Below are 13687 nucleotides of genomic sequence, written 5' to 3'. Positions count from 1 at the left end.
CTTCCGGACCCCAGTGTACTTTGCCAGCTTTTCCATCCTCCATGTCAGGCCCTATTCTACCCTAAGGTCAACTCTTAACTGCTCACCAAGGAAGGTTCCTGCCTGCCAACAACTGCAAATTAAGATTCTCACACAGAAAAAAGTAGAGGATGATGGCTAATAAGCAGCTTTTCCTCTTATTAAAAGACGTTCCCTCCTAGTCTTTGATTTACAAAACTGAGATTACCATCAGGGTGAAGGGAGGGTGGGGGGTGGGGGTGGGGGTGGGATGTGGACCAGGAGCCATAAGGAGACAGGGATGGGGAGTCTTGTGCACACTGGTGGGTCCGAGAACCACATCAAAACCATAAACATGAACATTCTTATAACCGTGCTACCTAAACTTTAATAGTAATTTTTTTAATTTAGAAAAAAACACTAAAAATAAATATATTAGGTACATTAAAAATTGCAAACTAAATATAAAAGACAGCCCAGTGCCAATGGAAGTAATCTCTGAGCACCAGGCAAGGAGCAGTCCCCGAGCATACAAGGCATAAACCCCCCACCCCTACTCCCACCCCTGCAAAGAAAAAGAAAAAAAAAAAGTTCTGTTATTGTCAGACCCATTGGGCCAATTTCATATCTAATTCTGTTTTTTTCTTTTGAAATCATTTTTTCTTTACTCTTTCTCTCTTCCTCCGCAGAAGCCACTGAGCCCGTGCCTGGCTGTGCTCACACTCTTGGGCGGTGGTGCCGGCGGGGTCGTGTTCAGACTTGGGGTCTGACAACTTGGCCCCCGAATTCTCCCATCTCTCCAGCTGCAGTGTTTAAGGGGGCCAGACCCTTTATCTGGGCTGTGTGCACCCCAGGAATTGCCTCTGTGCCAGGGAACTGATGGCAGGGCTATGAGGACCTGCTCAGTTTGTGCAGGGGCACGAGGGGTCAGACCCAAGGTCTTCCCACACGCAGGCATTCTGGCCCTGACACCCTCCCGGGGCCTATGCTGGACCGTGATTCTTTCTAAACCAGAATGAAGACATTCCTAAGTCTTCAAAAATGACTCATACATTAAGTTTCTTTGGTTTTCCCCAAGCACCCTATGAAGTCAAAACTGCTCGGAATGGCAGAGAAATGTAAACTACGGACTTACCCGGTCTCCTCTTTGCAGTGATGGGGACGTGCATGGGAAAACTATACGTCAGAGAATACCAATTTGCTTTAAAAACGATAGGCGTGGCTATTACACACATGCGATATTAAGTGTTTTTTAGGCTATTTTGGCTTTAAAAAGTAGAAACAACAAAATCGAAGTGGGTCATTTCAAAATGCAACAGTAAAAGGCGACTCAAGTCAGAGCCCTTACCCTCTGCTTCTGCTCTTCTGTGCGGACATCACTCCGGACGTTTGCCCACGGGATGTCTTCAGGCCACCAGATGGGTTTACAGCTTTCTTTGCCCCAGCCTGGTTTTCCCCGCCCCGTGGAGTACTTGAGCATTTCTGGAATAAATGCCCGAAGCTGGGCCTGGAAGAGAAGCATTTGTTCTTAAGAGGCATGGAATACAGTCAGAATGTCTTGCCAGTGTCTCCCACCAGATTTCTTTAGGGGTGGGTGGACCACACCCAGAGGAGCAGAGACAACCATACGAGGGGCCAGGGACTGAACTGGGGCCAGCTACATGCAAGGCAAGTGCTTAAACCCCTGTCCTCTCTCTCTGGTGCCTCTCCAAACCCTAAGATTATAAAGCAGAGCACGTTCCTGGAATGCGCTGCAGCATTCCAAACTGTGAGTGAAAACCTGTTCCTCTCCCACGCAGCTGTACCTCCACAGGTGAGTGAGAAGGAAACTTGGGTTGGCAAAGTGCACCTTAAAGCTGCACTTCAGAAATATGTTCTTGTAAGGTCGTGCTTAGTTTCTGTCTCCTCAGGTACCGTAACTGAGTGTTTCCCAAAGTGGGTCATACAGTACCCTCTTAGGAGGTGCCAGAACAAGGGGTTAGAATGAAGGTGGGGCAGAGTGTTTAGTAGCTGGAGGTGCAGGGTTCAATGAAAGAAGGCAGACTTCCTAGGAGGGCACTGACTAATTTTTTTTTTTTTTGGAAATGGGATGGTAAACCAAGTTAAGTTTGGGAACCTCTGCTATTTCCCTTCTATGGTTTCCACGTATTTAAGGTATCACTATCACAACAAAATAAATTGTTTTCTACACTGTTTTTGTTTTTCTAAAGGCAATAAGTAGGTATAGAGAGATAAATGGTGAAGAGCAGGTCAAAACACTATTTGTCAGTTGTCAGTGATACTCCTCGGCACCTAGAAAACCCCAGAAAATGAAATGAAAAACTACTACCAATAAGAGCTCGGATGCTTGGTTACAAAACAGACAACATAGAGCTAGAGAGACAGCAGCCTGTATGGTTCCGAGTCCTGCAAGACTGATCCCTGAGTATGGAGTAAGCCCTGAGCAAGGCTGGGGTGTGGCCCCAAACTAACCGCCCAAAGTACACCTTTTAACTTTTAACTTATTTAAAAGGCCAATAAACTGGCCAATAAACTGGCCTTTTAAATAAGAAAGGAAATCATCCTAAAATTCTTCTAGATAGGCAAATGTCTTTGAGTCTGATGTCTCAAGTTAGACCATGAACATCACGCAGATTTATTTTATAAACCAAAGCCAGACCCAACAGGTTCACTTTTTTTTCCTTCCCTTTTTTGGGTCACACCTGGTGATGCACAGGGGTTACTCCTGGCTCATGCACTCAGAAATTACTCCTGAAGGTGCTTGGGGGACCAAATGGGATGCTGGGAATCAAACCCAGGTTGGCCGCGTGCAAGGCAAACACCCTCCCCACTGTACTATCGCTCCAGCCCCAGACCCAACAGGTTTAAACCACAGAGCCAACAGCCGTTCCTCAAGAGAAGCAATTTACCAAGTGGTGACCTACGCTTCCTCCCCGCTCTCTGAGGCCACTGGCACTCAGGAGGAAAGGCGGCACTCAACCAAGGACACAACCTTCTACCTCTTCATCCTCAGAACAAAGAAGGGGCAATTTCAGCAAGGAGCTAGACTCAAGGACACAAGTTTGCAGTTGTAAAACGGGAAAAAAGAAAAGAAAAAGGCCCAAATGGCCTTTGTACTTAACTAACATCAGTGCTAAAATATCAAATGAAGTATTCAACACAATACTCAAGCACCAATGAGGATGACGGAAACACTGCATTCATAGAGAAACTCACTTACATCGAAGAGTCTACATAAACATAAATATATCACAATTGCAATTGTTTACCTGAAGACAATATAAACCTTAACAAAGCAAGCTCTGGTTGACAGTATTTATATTTATTTACATTGTTCATTCTCCCACCACACCCCCCTCTCTGAGTCCCTCTCCCAGACAGGAGACAGGATATGATGTAATCCTTGTCCTCAGTGTATCTGGCTCTGGCTCCGGCAAGCAGCAGGCTCAGAGAAACGTATCCATTTGCAAACCCAGGCCATCAGCTGGCTCCATGAGGTCACTTCTTAGTTATTTTAAGAAAGTGCATCTCAAAGTCATTTTCCCTTTTATCCTGTCTTCTTGGAAGGATCTTTTTTCAGCCTGGGTCCACAGAAGGAAAGGGCTTAATCCTTTTATATGATATTCAAGCTTCTTTACATTTAAAAGCAATGGCTTTTTCATAACACAAATAAGCTCATCTCACAGACTTGAAATTTCCCCCTTTTTTTAATCACAGAAGTCTTCAAAGGAGAGTTTTTTAGATCCATAGGTAGGAAAAACCCAAAATTCGAATAAAATGAAACTAGAAGGTTAAATATCTCTAAATTAACCATTCTAACATATCCAGTGAAAATTAGCTAGCTGTCTAGAATGCTTGGTGATAAGAGTTTGGCTAGTCACCACGGTTAAAAGCTTGTCACAGAGGGGGTATGGGGAAGGGGTAGTTAGGATAGAGAAGAGACCGTGATGACAATGACAGCGGGAAATGGTCATTCTGAACAAGAAGAACTGAGGGCTAAAAGTAGGCAAAGGAATATGCATGATAACGTTACAGTACCTGTACTGCCAATCATAATGACCAGAAAGCGTGTGTGTGTGTGTGTGTGTGTGTGTGAGAGAGAGAGAGAGAGAGAGACAGAGAGAGAGAGACAGAGAGAGAGACAGAGAGAGAGACAGAGAGAGACTGGGGGTGTGGATGGAGGGAAATTAGGGACATTGCTGGTGGGAAATGTGCACTGGTGAAGGTACCGTGTTGGAACACTGTATGTAGGACTGAAACCCAATCAATCATGAACAACTTTGTAACTGTTTATCTCACAATGATTTAATTAAAAACAAACAAAAAGATTTTGGCCAACCCTAGCCCGAACCCTGTATCATCTCCAAGTCTGGAGTCTCTCAGCTTCCGACCCACAGCTCCCCGCCCTCTGCCTGTGCCACCGACGGCTCAGCGCTGGGTCACCTGGCACCTGGCTGCGGGAAGCTGCCGTACTCAGACCTGCTTCAGGTTTCCGGCCTTCCACTGGGATCTAAGAACTCACTGGCTCCAGAATCAGCCCCGCTTTCCCCTCCTCTCTGTGCAACGACCTGGCTCGTGGGCCTCTGTCTGCCAGCAGAACTCCATCGCCCTGCCCGGCCCAGCCTTTCTCTTCCCAAGCAACTCATCTCAACCCTTGAGTTAATCATCTCTTCCTCTCCCATCTGGCCGCTCATAATTCTTCCCTCTCTGAAAGGCCGATGGTATCCGCCCCACCTTCACACCTACTTTCCAGCCCAAAGCTGGTGGATCCTATTTGTGCCTTCTAGAAGGCTTCAAGTTCTCCCCCTCATCCTCATCTCACCTTCCTCTGACAAGACAGGCTACTGGCTACATTTAGCCAGTGTTCGAAAAGGCTAAAATGGCTTCTAATGTCAAACACACCGTAATTTACAAAGACACTGATCCTGTCTCCATAAAAGAAGCAGCCAAGAGGTAGCAGAGTGAGTTTGCATGCATCTGTATAAATATGGCAGAGGACGAGAAATAAACAGCACCGAAATGACCATCTAGTCAATTTTTCATCTTGAGAAACTAACTCTCACCCCCTCAACCACAAAGGGAGAGGTAGACAGGTGACATGTGCTGGATTTCTGATCGTTCGTCATGCAGACCAAATCATCAGAAAACGGGACTTCCTCTAATTAAAGGAAGGAGACAATTAGCGAATTTCTCAAAGATGTTTTATGCTCTAGAAATCTCTGGCTTGGAAATGTTTCGAACTTCTAGAAAAATAACAGGCTGAAGAAATGAAAGCAGTTTAAAGAAAAGGTGACTTCCATAGGCAAAAGCCCTCAGAGAATTAAAAACAGAACTGGAGAGAAGGCAAGTTCTGGCCAGGTCTTAGTTGCTGAAAGTACTAATATCAACTTTATTGTTATTAATGTACAAAGTTTACCCCACTGTACAAACAAGAGGCAAAAAGTATCTTCTACTATAAATGTTCACATTTCAAATCTCAGCATATTAGAGATGAAGGATTTCTTTTCCTTTTCAATTAGGACATACTCTAATTTCACTGAGAAGGGGGATGACTTTTTTTTTTTTTAAACCAAACTTTTTATACTGTAGTAAAAGGTGCTAAGTTTTAAAAGGACAATTCTGCTTTGGGGTTACGGCAGGCAGTGCTGGAGACTACTCCTGGCAGGGTGCTGGGCGGGGGGTGGTGGTGGGGGTGTCACTTTCAGTGGTTCTTGGGGGACCTTTAGGTGCAGGGGGTTGACCGTGGCTGGGGATTGCATGCACGCGCTCCCGTCCTTAGAGCCATCACCCTGGTTCTAAAAACACTATTTGTAAGTCTAGCACAGAAAGAGTTAAATAATTCCCGTCCTGAAATCAGCTCTGTGCTCATTACCAGCTGGATTAATTACTGGTCCTGGAGAGTTCTGGAAACCCAAGCCATTCAATGTGCTTGTTAAGGAAGGTTGGTCTCTAATCCACAGGGGAGACAATCAACAGGATCAGCAGAGGTAAAGCCACCCTTCCAGGCTGTCCTTTAATTGGGCTGCCACAAGCTTTCCGAGCCTCTCATTCTGGTGCAGGGCTCCATCAGGGCTTAGAGGCCCCGCTTGGTGGGGAAACCCACCCAAACCAACACAGAGTGGAAAATGCCACTCGTCTCCGGTTACGTTCAGCAAAATGTGATCAGATTCGTGTCCGTGGCAGTAGAGTCCCGCTGTGGATCATGTGGAAACCAGAGCCAGAACTCAAAAAAGTTTAATTTGGCCCAAATGAAGCAATTCTTACTATGCTAGAAAGTTTCCAGTTGTAAACCCAGGCAATTCTTTGGTGTTCAGCAATGGATCAATCTTCTACATCCCAAATCCCCTTCTCCTCTCATTTCCCAATCTTTGCCCACACGCACCTGAGTCTAGGAAGTTTGAGACTCCTGATAACCAATTAGGTCCATTACCAAGAAAAGGTCTTTCAAACTGAAATGTTTGCCAACTCTTCCTCTACTGAAGAAGCCAGAGAATGCAAAATAAATTTAAAGAGAAGATAGCTAAATTTAAACCACGTAGAAGGTGGACCCTTTCTAGGGCTATAGGAAAACAAAAATGTGGCAGGAAAAGAAAACTACAACATTTCACACCACAGATTATTATTTTCATTTAAAGTTATGAGCTTCCAAGTCAACAGACCCAATTATACTTAAATAGATATTTGAATTGCATTAGAAAAGGGAGGGGGAATCTTTGCTTACAATTTGTAATTTGTTCCAAAATTTATTCCACTGACCTCTGCTCATCACAACCATGAAGGTACTGCCAGAAAGAACACTGGTTTCCCTTAAACTCACTTCCCCACAGAACACAGCCCCCTACAAACATAAGAACAACTTTGAAAGGAAAAAATTCAGGTAACTTCAGAATGAGCAAATCTAGGGGTCAGTCAGCAAAGACCACTCGGAGAGACTCGTTGGCACAGATCAAGTCCGTCTTCTCTTTCCAACCTGCCCTCCCCAACTCATCGTCTATTTGGAAGCATCTGGCAAACATACTCTTCTTAGACCAAATTATATGCATTGACATAAATCTATGCTATAAAAGCTTCATTTTATCTCATGAAACAAATACAAATGCTACCATATGTACGTTATTTTGCTACAACTTGCTTTTCTCATTCAACATATTGTCACAGAGATATTCTCCTGGCAGAAATCTCTCTCTTTTTTCTTTGAGGCAGGGGGAGACACACCTCATGATGCTCAGGGGTTACTCCTGGCTCCGCACTCAGGAATTACTCCTAGCAGTGTTTGGGGGGCTGTGTGGAATGCCGGGGATCGAACCTAGGTTGGTCATGTGCAAGGCAAATGCCCTATGGCTTCAACACAAAAATTAAGTCAAAATGTGTTCTTTGTACTACAAACAGGCAGTGTGGCTCTTACCGTTATATTTTCTCCACCCCATCCTGCCAAAAAAATCTTTCCAGTTATGGGGAACAGCGCCACATCTGTACTATTGTTCTGGCCCAGAATAACCTAGTTTTTTAAAAAAACAGGCGCTTAGTGTCTAGAGTCCAGATTTTTTCCATTAACCATCTAGATTGTTTTGCTCGCACAGTGTTCTCACAGGCTTTTGTGGTGCACATATAAGAGAATTTCTCTAGCAGAAACAGCCAAAGGGCATAAGCACGAACAGTCGAATACTCCCCATCAAACTGTCCTCCAAACACAGCGGCCAAGCCCACGTCCGCAACTGTACAGGACACAGTCACATTTTACACCTTCCTTTCATTTGGGCTCCTCTCATTGGGGGAGGAAATGGTTAATTCTATGAACTGTCTGTAATGCTTTGCTTATCGTTTTTCTAATTATATTTTTCTTATTCATTGAGGGAAAGATTAATCTCTCCTACTGTCACCATATAATCTGCAGATCCTTTCTCTTGGTATTTGAGAATTTAACCCTGTTCTTCTAGTCCATCCAAAATACGCCCCGCAGTGATCTGTGATGAAGGGCAATGGTACCTGGGTGGTGGGAGCAGTAACTCAACATGCACTCTGAAGAGGCGTGAAATTGTACCCACTAAACCTACACTGTCATTTAAATGCACTATGGCCTCAACATACAAATTAAAGACATCAAAATGCGTTCTTTCCTTTATGAACAAATGCAGTGTGGCTGCTGCCATTGTATTTTCTTCATCCCATCCTGCCAGTTATGTGGAAGAACACCACACACCCCTTCCCCACAGCCCCGGGAGGGGATTCCATGTGGACATCGCCCTCTGGCCCCACTGCCAGGAGTTGGACTTGTTATCCTCAGTGGTGGTTCTCAGCACTTCCTGCCAGCAGCTGGCTCTCAGCTCCAGTGACCCTGATTTCAGAGCTCTGGAGTGGACCTGGGCACAGGACTTTAAGGTCCCCAGATGATTCTACTGCGTGGTTGGGTCTGAGGACTGCTGCGAAGTACTAATCCAGCCCTTTTCTTATTTGCACCTTATTCTGGTGCTGGGAAAGAGAGGAGCATACACATGCAACACACGGATCAATTTCTCAGCCCTCTTTTTCCCTCTGGACTGGAGCGATAGCACAGCGGGTAGGGCGTTTGCCTTGCAAGCGACAGACCCAGGTTCGATTCTTCTGTCCCTCTCGGAGAGCCCGGAGAGCTACTGAGACTATCCTGCCCACATGGCAGAGCCTGGCAAGCTACCCGTGGCACATTCGATATGCCAAAAACGGTAACAAGTCTCACGATGGAGACTTTACTGGTGCCTGCTCGGGCCAATTGGTGAACAATGGGACGACACTGCTTTTTTCTCTCTGCTGTGTTGTTTGTGCTTGGGTTATAGCTGGTGGAGTGCTGCTGGGGGGAGGAGGCTGCTCCCACTGGTGCTCAGGGCCACACATTGCTCAGGTAGAGCCTAGGGCTCCCGCATGCCGTGCGCACACTTCAGCCCTTTCAGTCATCTTCCCAGCCTCCTTTTTCTTCTTAAAAATGCCTCTCCAGTGTAAAATATGCTAACATAAAAGCAGAAACCTTAACAGGTACACCTCAGCGGCATGAGTGCATTCACAGGGTGGCACAGCCACCCAGCTTCCAGTACTCACTCACCATCGCACCAGATGCCTTATACCTGTTAGGCTGTAGCTTCCTATTTCAACTGCTGTAACCCCTGACTGTCTCTTTCTACTTCCGTACTTTGTTCCTAGGAAGTTGTCCGTGTGAGAGACTATACATAACTGGAACACTGTAATCTTTAAGGCTAGATCTAAGCTTTTTCGAAAATAAAACAAGGCAGTGCTCAAACACCCTTAACAGGTGACTGAATTTCTGTTTCCTTTGGTGGGTGCAGGGATCACACCCAGTGGTTACTCCTGGCTCTGCACTCAGAAATCACTCCTGTCAGGCTTGGAGGATCAAATGGGATCCGGGGATCAAACCTAGGTTGGCCGTAGGCAAGCAAACATCCTAGCTGCTGTACTACTGCTCTGGCCCCAGTGATTGAAAGTTTTTTTTATGTAAAAATGTCAAATTCTGTGAATAGCTTCTTCCTAATGAACGATCACTGTACTGAATGTTTCTGAAGGCTCTTCTGAAAACTGGTGAAAAATTACTATCCTGTTGCATCAACACTCCAAGGGAATAATGCTAAGGCAACAAAGACTGCCCAAGTGAGAGAGAGAGAGAGAGAGAGAGAGAAAGAGAGAGAGAGAGAGAGAGAGAGAGAGAGAGAGAGAGAGAGAGAGAGAGAGAGAGAGAGAGAGAGAGAGAGACCAAGTTCACATTTTGACATTTTGTTTATAACTACAATCTTTGCCTGGAACTCTTCTAACAGGAACCCTAGAAAGATTTACAACTTCCCAAGAGCAAGAGAATCCTATAGGACTCAAGTGTAATAAAGAGTACAGCTGATTTTCCGCTCGCAAACTGTAAATATTACTGAGAAGCTCTTCAGGAAACAATGTGATTCCTTGACCTCAAAGGTAGCCTGAAGACCAGCAGCACTGGCATGGCTGGGATTGGCCTGGAGGCACTCTCGGGCCGCCTCAGGCAGACACCGCCCTCAGCTAATTCCTATGTACACTGAAGTGTGATTCAGCCTGTCCACTGGGCTCTGCTAGGAGTAACCCTAGAAAATACTGCAACCCTGGCTTCAGAATCTCTGAAAAGGATGATTTCATTATTTCACTGTAAATGAACCCTGGCTTGGCAAAATCTTCACCGAATTGATTTATTCTGTAACTCAGTCCTCAATGTGTTTTGATTCTTATGCAGAGTGGCAGGTGTTAAGGAGGAAAGTTCTCGCCACTATTTTACAAGGGAGGTGGACGTTCAAATTCTCTTTACATCACGGTGGAGGGAAGCGGTCACTCAGGAACGGGAGGCAGTGCTGGGAAGTAGTCAAGGTTGTGCAGGAAGCCCTACCAGCAACAGTATTATAAGCCACAGTGCCTAAAAGGCGGAGGAGGGTGGTGGGGCAGGGGGCTGGGGTGGTGAAAAGGGGAGCCTGGGAGAGGGGAGGGAAACTGGACTCGATGGAGGAAAGCAGACACTAGTAACGGAATGGGTGCTGAACACTGCATGCCTGAAACTCAGTCATGAGTAACTTAGTAAAGCGTGATGCTGCAATTGAAAAATATATTAATATATGGGGCTGGAGCGATAGCACAACAGGTAGGGCGTTTGCCTTGCATGCAGCTGACCCGGGTTCGAATCCCAGCATCCCATATGGTCCCCTGAACACTGCCAGGAGTAATTCCTGAGTGCAGAACCAGGAGTAACCCCTGTGCATTCCCGGGTGTGACCCAAAAAGAAAAAAAATAATAATAATAATAATATGTATTTCAATGTAATTCAACAGGGGCCAGGGTGGTAATATAGCACTTGCCTTGCTATAGGTAGGGTATTTGCTTGCACACAACTGACCGGGGTTTGATCTCTAGCATCCCACATGGTCTCCTGAGCCCACCAGAAGTAATCTCTGAGCACAGAGCCAGCAGTCATCCCTAAGCACCTCTGAGTGTGGTCTTCCAGCCAAAATAAATACAATAAAATTCTACAAAGCTGTGTGTGTTTTACCACCTATACAATAAAAAGACTATCAGGACCAAGATATGCTTTTACAACAGACATTTTTCACGTGAAACATTATGTTTTCTAATATAGAAATTTTCTTTTACTAAAACCCCAAACCAAAAAACCTACAGAGCTGTTTCCTTAAAAAGAACAGGGCATTTAATTTAGGTAGACCTTACAATATTTATGTTTAAGTATTGATCTGTGCAAGAGACAATTTTGATAGCTGCTAAGCAAGTCAAGAAATTCCTTTAAAATAGGAAGTGTTGAGAGTAGGCTAACTGAAAGACTCAGTTATGATAACAATATAGTTTTCTGAGGAAGACAGCAGACCAACACACACACACACAGAAACACAGACACATGCATGCATGTATGCACGCACGCGAGTATGCACAGGGCTTCTGGGGCAGCGACCCACCCTTTGGGCCGGCCTCCGAACAGGGAGGAGACGCTGACGGAGTATCACTGTGACGGCAGTCCGCAGGTGCCAGGGCAGCAAGGGAGAAGAGCGTCTAAGTCCCTATTCTCAAATTCTAGCTGGAGTGTTAAGTACAGCGGGTAGGGAGGGCACCTGCCTTGCACGCTGCCGACCCAGGTTTGATCCCCGACCCCCGTCTATGCTCCCCCGAGCCCACCAGGAGTGATCCCCAAGTTCACAGCAGGCAGTAACCTTGAGCACAGTTGAGTGTGGCTCAGCCCTACCTTCTACCCACTGCCCCCAAAAAGAAAGAGCAGCCCTGATGAATGGTGCCAGAATAAGGGGGGGGGGAGAACCATAGAACTTGATTTAGCAAGACAGAAATCTATTAATAAAGAGGGTAGAAAAATTATATTGAAAGGCATATGATCTTGGTCAAGTTATTGCTTCACGAGCCAAAAAAAAAAGTGGGGGTAGTCTAGGAAAATTCCTTCAGTATGATTTATCAGAGTATTTGCTTTAAGTTAAGTTTTCTTAACTTCCCTGCAAAGGAAGAGGAAGGAGGAGGGAAGCCGTGACTCCTGCATTCTCGCACTGACTCCCTGGGGAAGGGAGCCTTGCGGGGCCCTAGTGGTGGTCTCCAGAATTTCCAGGAAAAAGGACAGGCTCTGTCCAAAATGGACTACACGCTTCCTTGGTTATGCTTCCGAGTCCTAACCATTGCGCATCCAAACCAGCTCCGAGCTTAAAGTTTCCTTTTCCAGCGCGACAGAAGGCGGAAACCGTTGGCAGAGAGGGGCCAGCTGCCGCGCCCTTGCGGGCCCTTCTTCCAGCCTGTTCTCGGCCCCAAGGGCGCTGCCGCCTCTCTCCGAGGCTGCAGCCTGTGCCTGGCGCTGTGTGATCACCGAGGGCCGCCCACACCCGCGCCCGGCGCTGCCTCCTCCCCTTACCTGGGTCATTTTGTCCACAGAGACCGGAATTCCGTCGATGGTGAGAGGCGGCAGCTCGGAGTTAACCTCCTGTGGCGCGGGGGCGTGTTCTGCCAGGGCCGACTCCAGGTCTTCCAGGATCATGCTCTTGTACTTGCGCACCTGCAGGGAATTAAGGGCAGAGTAAACAAGATGCCCCACGGCGAGGGCGGGTGGGTGCCCAGCAACCAGCGGGTGGGTGGGACTGGCCTCCCGCGCCAAGCACAGCCACGACCAGCAGATCAAAATTCCCGCTGGCCCCAGACACACCACGCCGCACAGAACTCATGGAAGAGATGATGAAACAGCAGGTAACAGCAAGGAAAAAGAGCCCACGGAAGAGGCATTCCAGAAACCCACTTCCCAGCTAAACACCCCCACCCCACACACACACCCGTTTTCTTGGCCGACGCTGGCCCGTCACCCGTTCCAGATGCCACGGGATCAACAGTCATCACTCTGACTTTCCCAGGCTGCCCGATAACCACCTCACACTGGCAGCTCATCGGCAAAATCAGGATCAAAGATCAGCCAGGGCCCTTCTTGCCAGCATTTTAAGTCACCTATTCAAAACGGCCACTGCTTTCCTGCCAAGCCAGAATACCAGACAGACAGGAGATTCAAGTGCCTGAGAGGCTGGACTGAAAAGGTAGCAGGGACAAAAACAAGAGGTGGCCCTATTGTAGCCGGGCATCAAAGGTGTCACTGTCAATGCGGCTCAGGACCCACGGGCAAGTCCTTCTCCCTTCTGGTCCTCCCTGGTGACAGGGGTGAACTTTCAACCCGTGGTGCCTCCGCAGCGGTGACAGACTCGGGTCTGAACCTGACAGTTATTCTGATTCTACGTCTTCAACTACCAGCGAAAGGTCCCTCAAAAAGACAGCGTTAACAGCAGCGCATTCGTACACACACATTCTTCCTGCATGAGAGAAACTGTAGACAGACACTGGATCCACACCGCCAAGAATGGACTCATTCACTGTGAAGAATACACAAAGGGGCTGAGCACACCTCTGGGGATAACAAAGAAGCCACGGAATTATGGAAACGTGACAAGATGGGACAGAAAATTAACTTGCTTTCAGGCCTCAAGCCATTATCTTAGGAGAAAGGGGAAGAGAAAAAGAGGTCGGTCTAGAAGCTTGGATAATGTTTGAGTGCTGGATCTTTCGCTATGTTGACAAGAATTTCCATCAGTCCTAATAAGTACCTCATGGGGATTAAAAAAAAAAAAAAGAAAGATTCCCACACTCTCTCCCAAAA

General features: G+C 46.6%; 1 protein-coding gene across 6 annotated transcripts in view; it reads right to left on the bottom strand.

Moving 5' to 3' along the window:
* NRF1 (nuclear respiratory factor 1) overlaps window positions 1-13687 on the bottom strand; it is a 112820-nt gene that overhangs the window by 43407 nt on the left and 55726 nt on the right. For all 6 annotated transcript variants that reach the window (XM_055124718.1, XM_055124720.1, XM_055124714.1 and 3 more), the window contains 2 exons: window positions 12407-12547; window positions 1346-1504 (listed from right to left, as the gene is read on the bottom strand). In XM_055124718.1, coding sequence (XP_054980693.1) covers window positions 1346-1504; window positions 12407-12547 — 300 coding nt within the window. The remainder of the gene's footprint in view (window positions 1-1345; window positions 1505-12406; window positions 12548-13687) is intronic.

Source organism: Sorex araneus, chromosome 1 (assembly GCF_027595985.1).
Source record: "Sorex araneus isolate mSorAra2 chromosome 1, mSorAra2.pri, whole genome shotgun sequence".
NCBI lineage: Eukaryota > Metazoa > Chordata > Mammalia > Eulipotyphla > Soricidae > Sorex > Sorex araneus.
The sequence above is the reverse complement of the archived record's forward strand: the minus strand, read 5'-3'. Positions and strand labels throughout refer to the sequence as shown.